This window comes from Oryctolagus cuniculus, chromosome 18, assembly GCF_964237555.1.
Source record: "Oryctolagus cuniculus chromosome 18, mOryCun1.1, whole genome shotgun sequence".
In the NCBI taxonomy this organism is placed as follows: Eukaryota; Metazoa; Chordata; class Mammalia; order Lagomorpha; family Leporidae; genus Oryctolagus; species Oryctolagus cuniculus.
Window position 1 is genome coordinate 49,926,954 of NC_091449.1, and position 18,304 is coordinate 49,945,257.

The 18,304-nt window shown below is 58.9% G+C and overlaps 1 protein-coding gene across 2 annotated transcripts; it reads right to left on the reverse strand.

Moving 5' to 3' along the window:
• Positions 1–7,788: 7,788 nt before the first annotated feature.
• On the reverse strand, positions 7,789–18,085 carry LOC100343300 (cocaine esterase). Of its 2 annotated transcripts, XM_002711595.5 has the most exons (12): positions 16,386–16,571; positions 13,409–13,613; positions 12,381–12,519; positions 11,608–11,741; positions 11,268–11,526; positions 10,761–10,859; positions 10,352–10,492; positions 10,176–10,256; positions 9,811–9,955; positions 9,302–9,439; positions 8,749–8,821; positions 7,791–8,515 (listed from the first exon to the last, which is right to left on the reverse strand). In XM_002711595.5, exons 1-12 carry the CDS (start codon positions 16,462–16,464, stop codon positions 8,329–8,331), a joined length of 1,680 nt encoding a protein of 559 aa, XP_002711641.2. In that variant the 5' UTR covers positions 16,465–16,571; the 3' UTR covers positions 7,791–8,328. The 2 variants fall into 2 exon arrangements, with proteins under 2 accessions (XP_069918674.1, XP_002711641.2); XM_070062573.1 differs by lacking the exons at positions 13,409–13,613; positions 16,386–16,571 and adding an exon at positions 17,999–18,085 and having other exon boundaries at positions 7,789–8,515.
• Positions 18,086–18,304: the final 219 nt, after the last annotated feature.

The window sequence follows — 18,304 nt, forward strand, 5'->3', positions numbered from 1 at the left end:
AACTGGAGCCTGCGGGCCTTCAGGGCCTGGCCCACTACAGGCTGCACGTTCAGCTGCAGGTATCGCTCGTCCTGGTCGAACACGGGCCAGTGCGGCAGGCCCTCGCCGTTGGGGTTCCCGCAGACAAGACATCAGGAAGGGGGCACCGTGGTCACTCTGGGCCCTGCCCAGCCCAGCCATGGGCACCTATCTGGGGTCCAGCCAAGCCACCTTGCAGGCAGGAGGGGTGAGGAATGGGTTTCCAGAAGCAGCAGCAGTATGACCTACCCTGGTGTCAGCCCCACGTGGGGACCCAGCATCCTGACCTGGCCTGTCCCTCCCCGACAGGGATCCTCTGGGCAGAGCAGCTCATGGCCACCCCAGGTCACTGGGAGATGGGAAGATGTGCCTGGTCCCAAGGCCCCTGTGAGTGCCAGTGGGTCCTGCAGCTGGGGGGGCGCTGTCACCTGACTTAGGTCCCTGGATGTTGGTGAGGTCCCCCAAGAGGAGGGAGGGCAGAGTGTCCCAGGTCCCTTGGGGATTTGGGGGGGGGGGTTGTCTCACCCGTTGCGAGCAAAGTTGGCCCAGTACTTCATCACCCTCCTGCTCAGCAGCTCCTCCTCCTCAGTGAGGGCCACTGCATGGGGGAGGGGCAGGGTCAGCTCGGCCACCCCAGTCCTGCTGCCCATCATGTACCACGCTCACCAGCTCAGGTGGAGCAGACCCTCGGCTACCCGCCAACCTCTGTCGTCATCCCCTCACCAGCTGTACCCAGCCTTATCCAGCCCCACGTCCCCAGTCAGCCCCTAAGTCCTTGACACTGCCACCTTCCTTGCCTAGATATTTTCTTCCCTCTGACCTGGGACATTGTTCAGGAAACAGACATGACTTGAACCCTTGCACCCAAGATGGACACTCATGCCTGGGGGGACAGAGGAAGAGCGGGTATAGGCTGCACCCTGAGCAGTTCAGATTCCATTCCTGGCTCTGCTCCTTGAATGTACACTGGATCCCATCTGAGCCTCCTGCTTTCATCCATACGTTGGGCCAAGAGCCCTATCCGGGAGAGACTGGAGCTCATTCCATCCTGGCGAAGGGCCCTGCACCCCATGGGAGACCAGGAGAAGCACCTGGCTCCGGGCTTCGGATCAGTGCAGTGCACCGGCCGCAGCGCACCGGCCACAGCGGCCATTGGGGGGTGAACCAATGGTAAAGGAAGACCTTTCTCTCTGTCTCTCTCTCTCACTGTCCACTGTGCATCTCAAAAAAAAAAAAAAAGATGCTTAAAAAAAAAAAAAGAAAGTCAGGAGATCCAGCAGCTCCTCAGGGTGTCTGGGCAGGAAGACTCCGTCTATCACCCCTGCGAACACCTTGAAGACCTGATGTCACACAGGGACAGGGAGAAAGCTTGAGTTTGCTCTGTGTACATCCCCCATGCCGGGCGCAGCTCTGGGTGCTCACTCCCACCTGGGAGTTCCCAAGCCTGGCATACAAGACTGGGTCCCTGTTCCATCCAGGGCTAAGATGTCAGGAGGGCATGGATGGGAGGTAGCAGCCCCAGGGACTATGAGGTGCACACAAGCCCATCACCCCCTCACCCACGTGCACGGGGCCCGACCTGGGTGATGGCCAGCATGTCCTCTTCACTCTTGGCCCGCAAGCAGCACACCAGTGTCTCAGAATCCACCTGGCCGCAGCCAGACAGGTTGGCCACCACCTGTAATGGGACCACACAGGGGCTGGCACAGCCATGTGGGAGACATGGGGTTTCCCATGGCCCCACTGGAGGCAGGTGAACCCAATCTAGCTCAGGGTGTGGTGTGGACATGGTTGCAGTTGGAAGCTGATTATTCCTTCTTCCCCATGACTTGGTACCGCCCAGCCACAATGGCAGCACCTGGCTGCTACAACCTGGGGTCAAGGTGGGCAGCTTGGTGGAGCCGAGAACCAGTTCTTCCTCTGCTGTGGCTCAGGTGTGTGGATTCTGACCACGGAGAGCTCAGCAGTCACCAGTAGACAGCAGAGCCCACACACCCAATGGTCCACGCTGTGCTCATTTCCCTGAGACTGTAATAGAGGCAGGAGCAGCTGTGCTGGCTGGGCAGTGAGGACACTCACTGTGGAGACCTCCTCAGACGAGCTGGTGATGAGGCCGGGCAGCAGGGCCACCCCACTCTCCATGATGGCTCCGTGGAAGAGACCTTGGGACATGGGTGACAGCACATGCGTAGACACACTCGTGCCACCAGAAGACTCGCCGAAAATGGTGACCCGGCCAGGGTTGCCTCCAATATTGTGCTGGACCCAGCATAGCGCGGCCACTTGGTCCAGGTAGCCCCAGTTGCCGGTGGCGTGCTGGTCTCCAGTGCTAAGAAGTGGCAGGGACAGGGGTCACTGGGTTGTCCTGGTGCCACTCTTCCTGCAGGGCCCACCCCAGCCCCGATCTCACCTGAAGAAGCCCAGGACTCCCAGGCGGTACTGGATGGTGACCACCACCACGTCCTCAAATGCCGCCAGGGCAGAACCGTCATACATGGAAGCCATGCCCATAGTCAGCCCGCCACCATGGATCCACACCATCACCTGGGGAGTCAAGGATGGACCTTGTGGCTCCCCCCAGTGTAAAGCCTGCTCATCCCCCTCTTGGTCTAACCAGGGCCTGGGGACTGTGCAGGTGCCCAGCACACTGAACTCCACCCAGACAGCAGGATCTGGGTCATGAGCCAGGGTCCCAGTGCCAGCAGGAAGGCCAGGCCTCCCATCCTTGGAGTTCTAGCCCTTGTTTCAGAGCTTGGCTGCGTCAATTCCAGAACCTGCAGTGAGGTGGAAAGCTAAGGGCTGAGTCTTGGTCCTTCCACATGGATGTCATTCAAAGTGCCCTCCCTCCCCAGGGGCTGCCCAAGCGTCCATGGCTGATTTCCTGTGTGACCTCCAAGGTCAGCCCTCACCACACAGCAGAGTGAGTCTCCTGGGCATGAGGATGATGGCAATGTCCTGGGGCCATCCAGGACCCACTCATTCTGACCTCTGACAGCAGCCAGGCCCCGGGACCTCCTGCTCAGGCCTCAGCTGCCCATTGAGGGTGAGCAGCACTTCTGGGCTCCGATAATGAGAGGCTTCTGGACAATGTGCGCTCACAGGAGGGCCCGTGCTCAGCTTCTCCTTTTTCTACTTGTAGCAGAAGGCAATGCCCTCACACCCTGGCCGACCCTGCCCCACACTCACAGGCAGGTCAGAGCCCTCACGGGCACGTGCAGGCGAGTAGATGTTGAGGTACAGGCAGTCCTCGGACATGGGGATCGACGGTGGGGTGAGGTTCAGCTGCAGAAAATCTTGACCCATCATGGCCAAGTTCTGCAGACACCTGGAGCCACCCAAGGCAGCCATTAGTCTAGAGCCTGGGTCTAGTGTGCCCGACCCTCCCGGGGCCTCCTCCTACAGCCCTGCTCACTCATGGGCCTCCATAAGACACTTCCCACCAGGCTCCAGGTCCTAGACTCTGGGTGAGCTGGGATTGTGGGGAGCAACTCGGACTAGACTAAGTTACTGGAATTAAGACTTATTCTATGCATCTGCTCTCCCACAATATGGCGCTGGGAGAGGAGTAAACAACTTTTACACAGCTGCCTCCAGTTCAACCAATAACCTGCAGGAGCTGATCCTGCTCCTGATTGGAGGAGAGCAGCGTACTCGGCGTGTGGGTAGCAGAGTTGGGATTGGTGGAAGAGGACTATAAAGGAGGAGAGAGACACCATGCACCAGGAACATCTAAGGGGAACATCCGGATAACATCTGAGCAGCCCCCGAGAGAGCCGGCCGGCGGTGTGCCGCTCCCCCGCAGAAGTGGGGAAAGTGGCAGGGGGAGCCGCCCTTCCACGGAGGTGGAAGGACAGTATCCAACCCGGGAAGAACCAGCAGCAAACCCAAAAAGGGCCGAGCAGACAAAAGAACAACGCAGGGTCCTGTGTCGTTCCTCCGCGAAGAGGGGGAGCGACATGGGATGGTCCAACATCAGGGAACCTCAGGTGTCTGAGAGTCTGGGGACCACTCTTGACTGACAGGGGACTCTGTGGGAAGTCGTGACTGCAGGAGGGGACACTCAGTGCTGGATGCCCAGACACAGCCATGCCAGAGCAGGCCAGCCTTCCGCATACGAGCCTGGATGGACGGATGGCGTTTCCCCAGGAAGGGCAGTGGACGACCCTCACCTCACTCTAGACTCAGGAACCTCCCCGTTCCCACAGTCTCCAGTCCTAAGGGCATACACGGGTTCCTGGCCAATGTCCTTGCCCTGTTGTTGGCTCAGTGACCATGACGACCCCCTCTGGTGCCCATCTCAGGGAGCTGCAGGATCTGCTGATGGAGTCGGGGCCTCCTACAAGCATGTGGAGCCAAGTGAACCTCACCCAGACACAGCGCCCCCTGCAGACAGAGAGCCTGTGGCCTCTCCTGGACATGGGGAGAGCGTCTGCTTTTCTCTCTGTACCTGGATTTAATGTGCTCTGAGTGCCACATTCTGGCCCCAAAGCATTTCATGGTCACTGAATCCAGAAAGCCTAAGCAGACTCACTGAATAACGCACGAGGGAGCCATCACCCACAGGGAAAGCTGGTTATGGGAGCTCTGTCCCAGACAGCTGGCCTGGCCCAGAACTATTGGGCAGACACTTGGAGCAGCAGTAGCAAGGCCTCTGGGATGCTCCCCTCCTAACACAGCGGGCATCTGAGGGTGACCATGGAGGGGAGAGCTCTTTCTCACTCTGTCTCTCCCACTTTCCCTGTCTCTCTGTCTTCAAACCAGCAGAAATCAATCATCCCCAGCCCATGGAAGCTGACTCCTCCTCGGGAGGAACCTCCCATGTCAGAGTAGGCGATGCCCGGCCACAAGGGTGCTCTGGGCCCCTGGGTCAGGGAGAGAAGAGCCTGGCCCCGGAGCGGTGAGTAAACATCACCTCTGTCCTGAGCTGGTCCCGACCTTGTCCTTGTCATTCGCCCCAACCATGGAGGACAGCGCTGCCTGCAGCGGCAGTTCCGGCTGTGAGGCTGACAGTGAGCTGAGCTCAGCAGAGTCCACGGAGGACAGGGGCGGCTTCTGTGCAGACGCTGCCGCGGTTCCTGCCCCGGACACGCACAGCGACTCCCAGGGTCCTTGGGGAACAACTGCCCCCTCTCTGAGTGGGGACCCAGCCCCAGATATTACTTTATTAGGAACCACAGTGATGTGGGGGAGACGATCTGCCTGGAAGGTCCTGGTCGCCGGGAGAGTCTGTGCATTGCAGGGCAGGCGGGGAGCCCGTGGGTGAGCATGGAGGAGGAGGAGTGGGGCCTGTGCTGGGGATTAGATAGGGAGAGGGTGGGGTTAGAGACCTGGGCCTTTAGAATGAGGAGACAAAGAATCAAGCACACACCCCATGGGTAAATCCCACGCGGGCTGATTCACGATAAAACTAATGCCAGGTTCTAGGGTGGGGTCACCTTCGCCCTGGCACCTTAGCATGCAAACATCTGCCAGGTGCACGGGGTCAGAGGAGACCCTGGGTTAGGGATGGGCTTCTGGATAGGCATCAGGGGCTTTGTATTTGCAGGTCATGTTACGCGATTGGGGCCACCTGGTGGGGCAGGGAGCCGCTCTGCCAATGGTCTGCAGCCCTGGAGACAAATGGTCCCAGGGCATGTTCCTCACTGTTTTGGTCACTTGCTCCAGCAACCTGGAGCCCAGCGAACCTCCCAGCTCCCACGCCGCCCCTGCCTCCTGGGCTGATGACCAAAGGCTGCGCTGCTCAGAGCCCTTATGTTGGGCTCAGTCCCTTGCGTCTGGGGCCTCGGGCAGCCCCGACTTTCTCGGAGCCTCAGGGGCAGCGCTGTCACTTCTACCTACTACCGACACCTGGGTATTGTCCTACTGAGGCTGCAGACTCTAAGTGTGTGATTGGGCAGATCTGACCCGGGTCCCTGTCGCTGCCTGCGGGATCCTCATGCATCCCCATGATGCGTCCCCATGGTCTGGGGCAGGTCCCCGTGTGTGGCTCTGAGCCCAGAGGCTGACCAGGCCCTCCAGGGGCAGTCGCTGGCCCAGCCCATGACCTGAAGGGAACAGGTGGGGCGAGCCCCGGGGGCAGGGCTTGGGGGCCTTACAGGAGAGCAGGACTGAGAGGACAGGGCCTGGTGGGTGCCTCCCCTGGCTCCTGGCTCCTCCCCTGGCTCCTGCCTCCCCTGGCTCCTGGCTCCTCTGGGTGTCCAATCCCTCTCCTCAGTCCTGGAGTCACCAAGTTTACTGTCCTCGCCGGCTGACTCCAGGATAGTGTAGGGATGGACAGCAAGCAGCACTGGGCTGTGACTGGACACCCTGGAGGCCTTCTCTATGAATCTATTTTTTAAAAAGATGTATTTATTTATTTGAAAGGCAGAGTTCCAGAGAGTCAAAGAGATAAGGGAGTTATTTTTTTTTTTAAGATTTGCTTATTTTACGTGAAAGTCACAGATACACAGAGAGAGGCAAAAGCAGAGAGAAAGAGAGAGAGAGACAGAGAGGTCATCTTTCTGCTGGTTCACTCCCCACATGGCTACCACAGCCAGGCAGCGCCGATCTGAAGCCAGGAGCTTCCTCCAGGACTCCTATGCGGCTGCAGGGGCCCAAGGACCTGGCCCATCCTCCACTGCTTTCCCAGGCTACAGCAGAGAGCTGGATCAGAATGTAGCAGCCAGGTCTCGAACCGGTGCCCATTTGGGATGCCAGCACTAGAGTCCAGGACATTAACCATGAGCCACACTGCCAGCCCCCGCTATTCAATATTTTACACCACTTTCCCAGGATGCACCTGTGTCTCAGCTGGGACCAGGAAGGAGAAGCCATGATGGAAACAGGGAAGAGAAATTCTGGATGGAGGGGCCATAGCAATCCCTTCAATATTCCCACAGGTGAGATCCCACCCCACTGGGTTATGCATTTAGGGCACTGCCCCCTGAGATGAGAAAGGGGAGGGCCCTCTCTGCCCCTGGCTGTGCTTGGAATCCTCCTTGGGCTGCCTCTTCCTCTCTTCCTCCTGGCAACCCTGGCCCATTCCTGCTGAGGGTCTCTCCGTGTGTGGCGCCCTCAGTAGGCGTGCAGGTGTGGTCACGCTCTCTCTCCTTGAAATCAAAGCTGCTTTTGTGCACTGCCTGTGGCTGCTGCTGCTGTGAATCCTCATCTCCATGGGGACAAGAACCTTGAGTGAAATGTAAGACCCAGGGCCCACACCTTCCCCACCAGGCACCCAGCAGGGTACGTGTGGTCCTGTGACAGCAGTGGGGGGTGGGGCGGGAGTCAGCCTGAGTGTAGGAAACAACATCAGGCTCCCTGCAGGAAGGAGGAGCAGCCTGGGCACGGGAGCCCCCAGGGGAAGTGGACCCTGGCTCATGAAGGCTGACTTTGTGGCTCCGGAGAGCTGGCCTTGACCTCTGCTCAGCCCAGGGCTCTCTCAGCCACCATGGCCAGGGCTATCCCAGGGCAAAGTCCAGAGGGAGAAACATTATCTGTGTACCCCACGTGGGTGGCTGCTTTCCCAGGTGCCTTAGCAGAGATCTGGATCAGGAGTGGAGCAGCTGGGACCTGAACTGTCCTCATATGAGATGTCAGCAAATAGGTAGAGGCTTAACCCCCTATGCAAGCAACAGCCTTATACTCCAGGTTTACTGCATTAATGATTCACAGTACCCCAGCTGTGGAGGTAAGCAGGTGTCTCTTGAGAGCTGAGGGCCTAAGAAAACGTGGCAGGTTCACTCAGGTGAATGTGACTCAGTGTGAAAGGACTAGAACCCTTTATTTGTAATGCATGGATGGGATTGAGGGCACCACTCATGGCAGCGTAAGGGACGAAGCCACGGTGACTCCTGGAGTCGGGGTCCACTGTGGCCTTTAAGATATATGAGATCACAGGCATGCTGGGAAGAGGAAGAGGGGATAGGGTTTAACGCACCCAGGGGTGGGCAACAATGCCCAACGCAGCTCCCTCCACCTGGGGAGGGCCTGGGGCTGGTTGAGAAGAGAGGCAGGGTGTGGAGAAGGTGGAGGGGGCAAGAAGCATGAGGGCCCAGGGCACAGTGGGTGTTGAGGAAGCTGGGCGGGCACTGGTGTTGCCCAACACAGCTCCAAGGAGGGTGCATGGAATGTGTCTCACACGAGGGGACCCAGGGCAGGCTTGACAATGAACCTCAAGCCGTGGGTTCTCCACCACGGTCAGCTGAGTTGACAGAGGCAGGGAGGATTGAGTGGCCACGTTAGAGTGCCTAATGCATCTCTCTGTGGATGTGTATGAGTGCATCGGGGCCCCACCTGCACTGGAGCCCCTGTCCCCCAACCCCACACAGGCAGCTATAGTTCTGTGTGCTTCTGCTCAGTGCCCCTTAGCTCCTGGACCCTCTGGGGCAGGGTGTGGGTCCAGAACTGGAGCCTGCGGGCCTTCAGGGCCTGGCCCACTGCAGGCTGCACGTTCAGCTGCAGGTATCGCTCGTCCTGGTCAAACACCGGCCAGTGCGGCAGGCCCTCGCCATTGGGGTTCCTGCAGACAAGACGTCAGGAAGCAGACATGAGCAGCTCGTGGCCCACCCCAGGTCACTGGGAGATGGGAAGAGTGTGCCTGGTCCCAGGGCCCCTGTGAGTGCCGTGGGTAATTTAGCTGGGGAGGGCGCTGTCACGTGACTTATGACCCTGGATGCTGGTGAGGTCTCCACAGAAGAGGGAGGGCAGAGGGTCCCAGGTCCCTGGGGATTTGGGGGGGGGGGGTCGTCTCACCCGTTGCGAGCAAAGTTGGCCCAGTACTTCATCACCCTCCTGCTCAGCAGCTCCTCCTCCTCAGTGAGGGGCACTGCAGAGGGAAGGGTCAGGGTCAGCTCAGAGCACCCCAGTCCTGCTGCCCATCATGCACCACGCTCCCAGCCCAGGTGGAGCTGACCCTCAGCTACCCGCCAACCTCTGTGTCTCCCTCACGAGTGGGACCTGCTTTGTCACACTCCATGTTCCCAGTCATCCCGTAAATCATCGACACTGGCTTCTTCCTGGACCGGATGGTTGCTTCCCTCTGTCCCTGGGACATTTGTCAGGAATCAGATCTGACTTTGAACCCATGTGCACCCAGGCTGGACACTCATCCCTGGGAGGGCTGAGGAGGAGGGAGCAGAGGCTGCACCCTCAGGGCTCTCAGACCCAAACCTGCTCTGCCCTCTGAGCTGTAAGACTTTGGACCCTGGATCCCATCTGAGCCTCCTGCGTTCATCCCAGTGGGGGTGCAGAGCCCCTCAGAGAGAGCCTGGACCTCATCCCATCCTGGTGAAGGAGGAAGATTCACCTTTGCTGCCAAAGAAATGTGATCTGAACACAAAGAGCAGCTCATCGCCGTGGTCGGCCCGCACGTGGGGCGGCCTGAGGTCCTTTGTGAAGCTGGGTCGATGCTGGAACTCGTAGAAGTAGACAGGGGCGTGGGAACCTGGGGATGAACAAGGAGATGTGTGACCATGGGGACCACACATCACTGCCACACTAGGTTGGGTCCTGGCAGTATAGCAGAATCCCGGGTGGAGCAGGTGCAGTGGGCATGGCCTGGATTAGGTCTGGCCTTGCGCTTCGTGGCTATGAGGTTTGGGAACAGTGAGTGGAGCTCACTCAGCCATAACCTCCTAGTTCAATAGAGGACATATCCATCTCCAGGTTAAGACATGGGGGTTTAGTGAGAGGAGGCACCCCGGGACCCTCTTAAGACATGGATCAGGACCAGGACAGGACAGGCGTCACCCTCAGGAAAAGACCCAGGTCTGAGCTGCCCCTAGCGAGTGAGGCCTCAGTCCCAGATGAACTCACGCTGGAAATGTGCTACTCGGAGTGCAGGCATCACGAACATGGCGTCTGCCATCATCTCCTGGAACTGGGCCATGAGGGTCTTGGGGTCCTCATTGCTCCCCATGTACTCGTCCATCAACAGGTCCCCCAAAGTGGGAGGCAGCATCTGGCCCAGGGGAAGGGGAAGGAGTGAGGGGAGCAGCTCCTGGGAGAGAGGCAGCAGCCTCAGGCTGGGGGACGGAGGTCCTGCATAGTCAGAAACTGGGGGAAGAACCAGGCTCCGGGAGACCCCACCCAAACACACAGCTGAGCCTTGGTTCTGGGAGTCCCTGTGTGGGCAGGTGTCTGGGATGCGCTCTTTTGTGGCAGGAGCCTGGGGGCCTCACCAGGTGTTTTGTTGCTTGATGTGTAATCTCCCGCATCGCCTGTCTGTCTCTCTCCTCTTGAGGGTCAGTGGCAAACAGGACCTGATGGAGAGGCAAGAGTCCCATGTTGGCATGGCTGTGCCTAGAGTTTTGAAGCCCAGAAACCTGCCCACCACATGGGCAATGTGGGCACTCACCTTGGGGAGGACCCAGCCATACTCATCATTGTTGACACCAATGATGCTGGGGATGGGTTGAAAGTCAGCCGAGGCCAGCAGCTCCTCGGGGTGTCTGGGCAGGAAGACTCCGTCCACCACTGCTGTGATGAGCATGAAGGCCTGTGGGGTCACACGGGTCAGGGAGAAAATTTTGTTACAGGTATTTTATGCTGCCCTCCTTGTAAATCCCCCAAGCCTGTCTGAGCCCAGGCTGAGCCCAGTTTGCTCCCTCCCACCATGGGGTCCCCAGCCTGGCATCCAGGACTGCACCTCCTGTTCCCATCCAGGGCTGGGATGTCAGGAGGGCATGGATGGGAGGTAGCATCCCCAGGGACTATGAGGTGCACACAAGCCCATCACCCCCTCACCCACGTGCACGGGGCCCGACCTGGGTGATGGCCAGCATCTCCTCTTCACTCTTGGCCCGCAAGCAGCGCACCAGTGTCTCAGAGTCCACCTGGCCACAGCCAGACAAGTTGGCCACCACCTGTAACGGGACCACACAGGGGCTGGCACAGCCATGCTGGAGACTGGGGTTGCCCACGGCCCCATTGAAGGCAGGTGTACCCCAAATCACACAGGGTGTGGTGTGTGCACGGCTGCAGTGGAAGCTGATTGTTGCTCCTGTCCCATGACTTGGCACCGCCCAGCCGCAGTGGGCAGCACCTGCTGTGCTGGTTGCTGACAACATGGGGCTCAGGCGGGCAGAGTGGCAGAGCCAAGAATCACCTCTGTTACCACTGGGGCTCAGATGGCACATTCTGACCCCAGAACTCCTCAGCAGTTCGCAGATATGCAGCAGTGCCTGTGTACCCAATGGTCCTCATAGTGACCACTTCACCAAGAGTAAGAGAGGCAGGAGCAGCAGTGCTGTCTGGGCAGTGAGGACACTCACTGTGGAGACCTCCTCAGATGAGCTGGTGATGAGGCCGGGCATCAGGGCCACCCCACTCTCCATGATGGCTCCGTGGAAGAGACCTTGGGACATGGGTGATAGCACATGGGATGACACACTTATGCCACCTGCAGACTCGCCGAAAATGGTGACCCGGCCAGGGTTGCCTCCAAAGTGGGCGATATTCTGCTGGACCCAGCGCAGTGCGGCCACTTGGTCCAGGTAGCCCCAGTTTCCGGTGGCGTGCTGGTCTCCAGTGCTGAGAAGTGGCAGGGACAGGGGTCACAGGGCTGTCCTGGTGCCACTCTTCCTGCAGGGCCCACCCCAGCCCCGGTCTCACCTGAAGAAGCCCAGGACTCCCAGGCGGTACTGGATGGTGACCACCACCACGTCCTCAAATGCCGCCAGCGCAGAACCATCATACATGGAAGCCATGCCCATAGTCAGCCCGCCACCGTGGATCCACACGATCACCTGGGGGTCAAGGATGAACCTTGTGGCTCCCCCAGCCTAAAGCCTATTCATCCCCCTCTTGGTCTAACCAGGGCCTGGGGACTGTACAGGTGCCCAGCACACTGAACTCCACCCAGACAGCAGGATCTGGGCCATGAGCCAGGGTCCCAGTGCCAGCAGGAAGGCCAGGCCTCCCATCCTTGGAGTTCTAGCCCTTGTTTCAGAGCTTGGCTGCATCAATTCCAGAACCTGCAGTGAGGTGGAAAGCTAAGGGCTGAGTCTTGGTCCTTCCACATGGATGTCATTCAAAGTGCCCTCCCTCCCCAGGGGCTGCCCAAGCGTCCATGGCTGATGTCCTGTGTGACCTCCAAGGTCAGCCCTCACCAGAGCAGAGTTAGTCTCCTGGGTGTCAGGATGATGGCAGTGTCCTGGGGCCATCCAGGACCCACTCATTCTGACCTCTGACAGAAGCCAGGCCGCTGGGACCCCACACCCAGGCCTCAGCTGGCCACCGTGGGGGAGCAGCACTTCTTGGCTCCCCTAGTGAGAGGCTTCTGGACAGGGTGTGCTCACAGGAGGGCCCGTGCTCAGCTTCTCCTTTCTCATCTTCTAGCAGAAGGCAATGCCCTCCCACCCCGGCTGACCCTGCCCCACACTCACAGGCAGGTCAGAGCCCTCACGGGCATGTGCAGGCGAGTAGATGTTGAGGTACAGGCAGTCCTCAGACATGGGGATGGAAGGTGGGGTGATGTTCACCTGCAGAACATCTTGACCCATCATAGCCAAGTTCTGCAGACACCTGGAGCCACACAAGGCAAGATGCTAGTCCAGGGCCCTGCAGTGGCCCACACCAGACCCTCCCCATCCCCTGCCTCCTGCAACGCTGCTCACTCATGGTCCTACTCTATGCCCTTCCCACCATGATACACCTCTTAGACTCTGGGCAAGTCGGGATGGCGCCGACATCCAGGGAGCCTCAGGTGTGTGAGGGATTGGGCACCACTTCCTGACTCTCAGGAGACTTGTGGGAGGTCGTGACTGCAGTGACACTCAGTGGAGGTGACATCAGTGCTGCATGGCCAGACCCTGCCATGCCCAGAGCAGGCCAGCCTCCCATACACGCTGCCTGGGTGGACGGATGGCGTTTCTCCAGGAAGGCCAGGTGGGCTTCTGTGGCCTTAATTCTAGACTCTCTGGGAACCTCATTGCTCCCACACTCTCAGTCGTAAGGACAGACAAATGTCCCTTGGCCAGTGTCCTTTGGCTCAGTGACCATGGCAGCCACCAATGTTCCCTTCTCAGGGACCTGCAGGGTTTGCTGCTGGAAGTCAGGGAGAGCAGGGACTCCTACAGATGTCATGGAGCATGGCCCTCACCCAGAGCCAGCGCCCCTGGCTGCACAGAACCTGTGGCGAAAGTGAACGAGGGGAGGTGGGTCTCTGCTTCTCTCTGCAGCACCTGGAGCTCACGCCCTCTGAGTGTCAAGTCCTGGGCAGGAGCCTGGCAGCAGCCAGGAGCCTCCTGAGCCTTCGCAGGCTTGCTGGAAACCTGCACATGGCAATCCTGCACACAGGAGGATCGTGGCTTTCAGGTGTGAGTTAAAGGACAGCTGGGCCTGGCCCACTGCTCAAAGGATCTCCTCCCCCCACCCCAGGTCCAGAGCTTCCCTGTGCCCTGGGAGCGCTTACATGGCTGGGTGGGAGGTCCCGTCCCTCACTCCACTCCAAGCTTCAGCAGGTTCAGGAGGTGCAAAGCGCAGCGGCCCCACAGGTGGCTTGGCAAAGGGAATTCCCAGGAAGGTGTGGACGCCCGCATCGGTGCCTTCCACGTGGACCAGGCTCCCGCGCACCTGCCCCGTGCGCGTGTTCCGGATGGGGCTGGCAGAGTCCTGGCCTGTGGGCAGAGAGGCACATCAGGTGGGGCTCCCCATGAGCTGCCCTCCCACACTGCTGCTGTGGCCTCTCCTTGGCATCAGCACCTCAGCCTTGCCAAGGCCTCGGACCTACAAACAGATTTCCTGCAAGTGCCTTATGATTCCACTCAAATGAGCGGCCAGAAATAGCGTTTCCATAGTGATAGGAAGCAGAGCAGTGTGTTTCTGATGCTGAGGCCGGGATCGCCCCGAGTGGAAGAACTGACAGAGTGATCTCTGTGAATGGAATAAACAGCCATGGAAGTGCACAGTGGACATTGTGCAAGGCCCTGGGAACCTTGCTGGCCCCTGAGCAGGAGGCCCTAGGCTGGGTGGACAGAAGCCCACGATACCAGTCACCTTTTTCCACTCATGGTTTTTAATTACATTCTTCCTCTATGTGGGCTCAGGAACCATAGAAGCAACGAACTTTTCAGACCGAAAATATTCAGGAAATATATTGTGTGTCTGTGCTCAGTATTACAGCCTTTTCTCTCACTCGTCCTGACACTGATAGAACAGTTACTCACCCAGCACTTGCGTTGTGTGGTAGAACTCATCTGGGGGTGATTTAACGTGTGCCAGAGAACTGTGGCACATACACGCACACACGATGCGGCTTTCCGTACAGAACTCGAGCGTCCCAATTTTGGAATAGGCGCTCTGGAATTTAGGAACAGACTCCCAGTTCAGGAATAGACTCCCAGTTTAGGAATAGACTCCCAGTTCAGGAATAGACTCCCAGTTTAGGAATAGACTCCCAGTTCAGGAATGGCCTGCAGCCTGCTGGAGGACCAGCAGAACGCACCCCTCATCTGATGCACCCTGTGGCCGATCTCAGACACACCCACCTGTGGCCAAATCAGACTTTATTATTGGTGTGGCTGGGCCAGGGAGTTAAGAGTCTTTGCTTCAAACTCCCCTTCCTCTGGCTCACGGAAGGGGCTTTTATACACACACACAGAGCATAAGCTGGGAAATGTGGGGGGGGGGGGAGTCTGAGCTCTAGGTAGTGTCCTTAGCATTCATCTCCCTGAGCTGTGGCTCTCTATGGGCCGATTTGTACCTGGATTTCAGACACGCACATACCCTGTGTCCTTTCAGTGTCAACCTGGTGACTGTTCCGTCCTGAGTGGTCATCTACTTTGTTTGCCCTAAGATTTATTTATTTGTTTGTGTGAAAGGCAGAGCTACTTACAGAGAGAGCGAGGAAGGAAGAGAGAGACAGAGATCTTGCACCCACAGGATTACTCCCAAAAGGGCCACAATGGCTGGGGCTGGGCCAGACCAAAGCCAGGAGCCTGCAACTCCATCCAGGTCTCCCAAGCACTTGGACCATGTCCCTCAGCTTTCCCAGGGGCGTCAGCAGGGAGCAGGGTCAGAAGTGGAACAGTCAGGACTCAAACCTGCGCTCACGTGGGATGCCAGCTTCGCAGGTGGCAGCTTAACCCTCTGGGCTTCCACGCTGCCCCCTCGATTCTTTCTTTAAGGAATAAGACTTTTGCAGGAATAAAAAGCAACTTACTCATTAGAATACGGACAAGGGATTTATTTTTGTGTTCTTAGCGGGGGAGTGGACATGGGGCTCCTCCAGGGAGAAACTGGGCCTTTTTTTTTTTTTATCTTTGGGAGACTCTGTGACAACACCAAGAGACAACTGGATTCTTTCCGAGCGTGAGACCAACAGGAAATACTGTTTGAGCCACTGGGGCTGGAGTTCCAGCCCCGCAGCTAACCTGCCGCCGGTCACACCAGCATCCCGCATCAGAGTGCCTGTTGGATCCCAGCTGTTCTGCTTCTGATCCAGCTCCCTGCTCACGAGCCTGAGAAGGCAGTGGAAGCTGGCCAGGTCCTCGGGCCTGATTCCTGGTTCCCACAGGGCCCATCCCCAAGTATAGCAGCCATCTAGGGAGTGAACCGGCAGATGGAAGCACACTCGCTCTCTGGTCTCCCTCTCTCTGTCAATTTTCAAATAAGTAAATATTTAAAAATCGATAAATGAATAAAAGAGGCATCTACAAGGCCAGGCTGAGCTTCCTGCCAGGCTCAGACATCCTTGAGAGTCTGGGCAAAGGGCGGGGAATGGTGGAATTCCAGCTGGGCTGGGCACAGGGGAGGGTGAGTGTGGAGCCCCTGGGCAGAGTAGATAGGGACAGGGTTGGGGAGAAGACCTGTCAACCTAGAGCATTCTGGGTCGGACACCCAGGCCCCATCTCACCTGGGTGAGCTCTGGGAAGGTCAGGGAGGGCCTCGGCAGGCACTGAACCCCTGGTCTTTTCCTTCAGTGTAAGCCTCTGGCCCCAGGGCAGCTGCGTGGGCTGAGGGGCCCTGTGGCCTCTGAGATCAGCCCGGGCCCCCATGCTCCCTGCTATTAACCTTCAGAGGGGACCGGGTGCCTCTGGCCAAGAGCACCCCAGAGTGTCCCTGGCAAGGCGAAGATGTTGATAATTGTTCTCAGGACCGCGGGCGGGGTTGCCAACAGCCACACACACACAGGAAGGGAACGCCCAGATCCCTCAACCCAAGCTGCCCTCTTAGAGCCCCTCCTGTTAGGCACACTCCTCGGTGTCTGGGGCCTCTGGCAGCACTGACCCTCTCCAAGCCTCAGGGGCCCACCCTGGGCGCATAGGTCCCCAGCTGTCACCCCCACTGGCTCCACCAGCCCAGAGGTTGCCCTCCCGTGGCCGCAGGCTCTAACTGCGGGATTGGGCAGATCTGACCCGGGTCCCCATTGCCGCCTGTGGGAGCCTCACCATGGGCTGGGACAAGGAGGTGCAGCAGGAGCCCGCAGACCAGGGCTCTGAGCAGGGCATCCCGTCGGTGTGTCCCCATGGTCAGAGGCAGGTACGGGTGTGCACTGCTGTGGCCCCCAGGCTGTACCAGGTGCTCCAGGGGTGGATCAGGGCCTCACCCAACCCGCCCAAAGGGGAGTTTGGCCTGGGCGGGGAACAGGCGGGGCGAGCCCGGGGTGGGGCTTGGGGGCCAGGCTAAAGTGGGACTGAGAAGGCAGAGGCCAGCACACAGGTAAGGAATGGCCTCCTCCCCTCTATCAGGCCCCTGCGTGGTGTGCCGGGACCCTCCCCTCTGTCCTGGGGTTCCTGTGCTCACTGTTCTGGCAGCTGTGGCCCAGGAGGTGGAGAGCAGGGAGCAATGGGCTGTGACTGCAAACACCGGGAGAGTCTGGGGCAAGATCAGGACCCCTCCTAGAGAGAAGTGGGATGACCTGCGGGGATGCGGGATTGGCCTGGCGCCTGCGCTGCATGGTGACTTCCCCCAGCGCTGCCAGCTCCTCCCCGGTTTCAGGACTCAGTTTACCCATTCAGCTGTCTCCACAGGCCCCTCCCTACTCAGTCATGGCTCTTTTGAAAGGTACACATGACCCTGGTCTTTTTTTTCCCTTTGTTTAATCATTGACTGACTTAGTGTCTGGAGGGAGAGATATTCCCCAAAGGCCTGCGGTGGTTGGGCCTGTGCCAGGCCAAATCCAGGAGTCAGGAACTCAGTGCCGGTCTCTTGCATGGTGTCAGGGATCCAAGTAGGTGAGCTCTCACCTGCTGCCGCCCAGGGTTTGCCTACCCATGAAGCTGGAATCAAGAGCAGACCTGGGGGGGCACCGCCTGGGGCCACAGCATCCAATATGGACGCTGGTTCGAGTCTCGGCTACTCCACTTCCGATCCAGCGCCCTGCTAATGCACCTGGGAAAGCAGAAGAAAATGGCTCAAGTCCTTGGGCCCTTGCACCCACATGGGAGACCCAGAAGAAGCTCCTGGCTCCTGGCTTCAGATTGGAGCAGATCTGGCCATTGCAGCCAATTGAGGAGTGAACCAGGTGATGGAAGACCTCTCTCTCTTTCTCTTTCTCTCTCTCTCTCTCTGCCTCTCCTCTCTGTGTGTAACTCTGACATTCAAATAAATAAATCTTTAGAAAAAGAAATCCCTTGGCCACAGGCACCTGGCTCAGTGACTCTGGACATTGTCCCCAGGCAGCCACCACCGCTGCCCTCCTCAGGGACCTGCAGGATCTGCTGCTGGAGTCAGGGGCTGCTGCCTGCCTCGCGGAGCCCCCTGAACCCGTCCTGGGGACAGCGCCCCGACTGAAGAGTCTCTGCTCGTTCTTCAGCCCTAGAGCCGAGGCCCTCTGAATGCTAAACCAGAGCCAGGAGCCTGGCAAAGCCACTGCACCCCTCCACCCCCACCCCCGCGGAGCCATAGATGACTCATGGAAAAATGCTATGGGAATCTGCTGAACACGGAGCGAAAACAGACTGGGGTGTGGGTGAACAGACAACTGTGCCTGACCCAGGGTCTAGAGGGCCCCCGACCCCACCCCAGGGCTGGAGATTCCCTGCGCCCTGGGAGCGTTTACATGGCTGGGTGGGAGGTCCCGTCCCTCACTCCACTCCAAGCTTCAGCAGGTTCAGGAGGTGCAAAGCGCAGCGGCCCCAGAGGTGGCTTGGCAAAGGGAATTCCCAGGAAGGTGTGGACGCCCGCATCGGTGCCTTCCACGTGGACCAGGCTCCCGAGCACCTGCCCCGTGCGCGTGTTCCGGATGGGGCTGGCAGAGTCCTGGCCTGTGGGCAGAGAGGCGTATCAGGTGGGGGCTCCCCATGAGCTGCCCTCCCACACTGCTGCTGTGGCCTCTCCTTGGCATCCGCACCTCAGCCTTGCCAGG

Excerpts from the sequence above, each read along its gene's own strand:
- LOC100343300 (XM_002711595.5), bottom strand. The coding sequence starts at position 16,464 with ATGGGGACACACCGACGGGATGCCCTGCTCAGAGCCCTGGTCTGCGGG. Across the intron at positions 11,527-11,607 it reads GGAGTCCTGGGCTTCTTCAG|CACTGGAGACCAGCACGCCA; the intron begins GTGAGACCGGGG and ends GCCACTTCTCAG. Across the intron at positions 9,440-9,810 it reads CCGAGTAGCACATTTCCAGC|GTTCCCACGCCCCTGTCTAC; the intron begins GTGAGTTCATCT and ends GTTCATCCCCAG.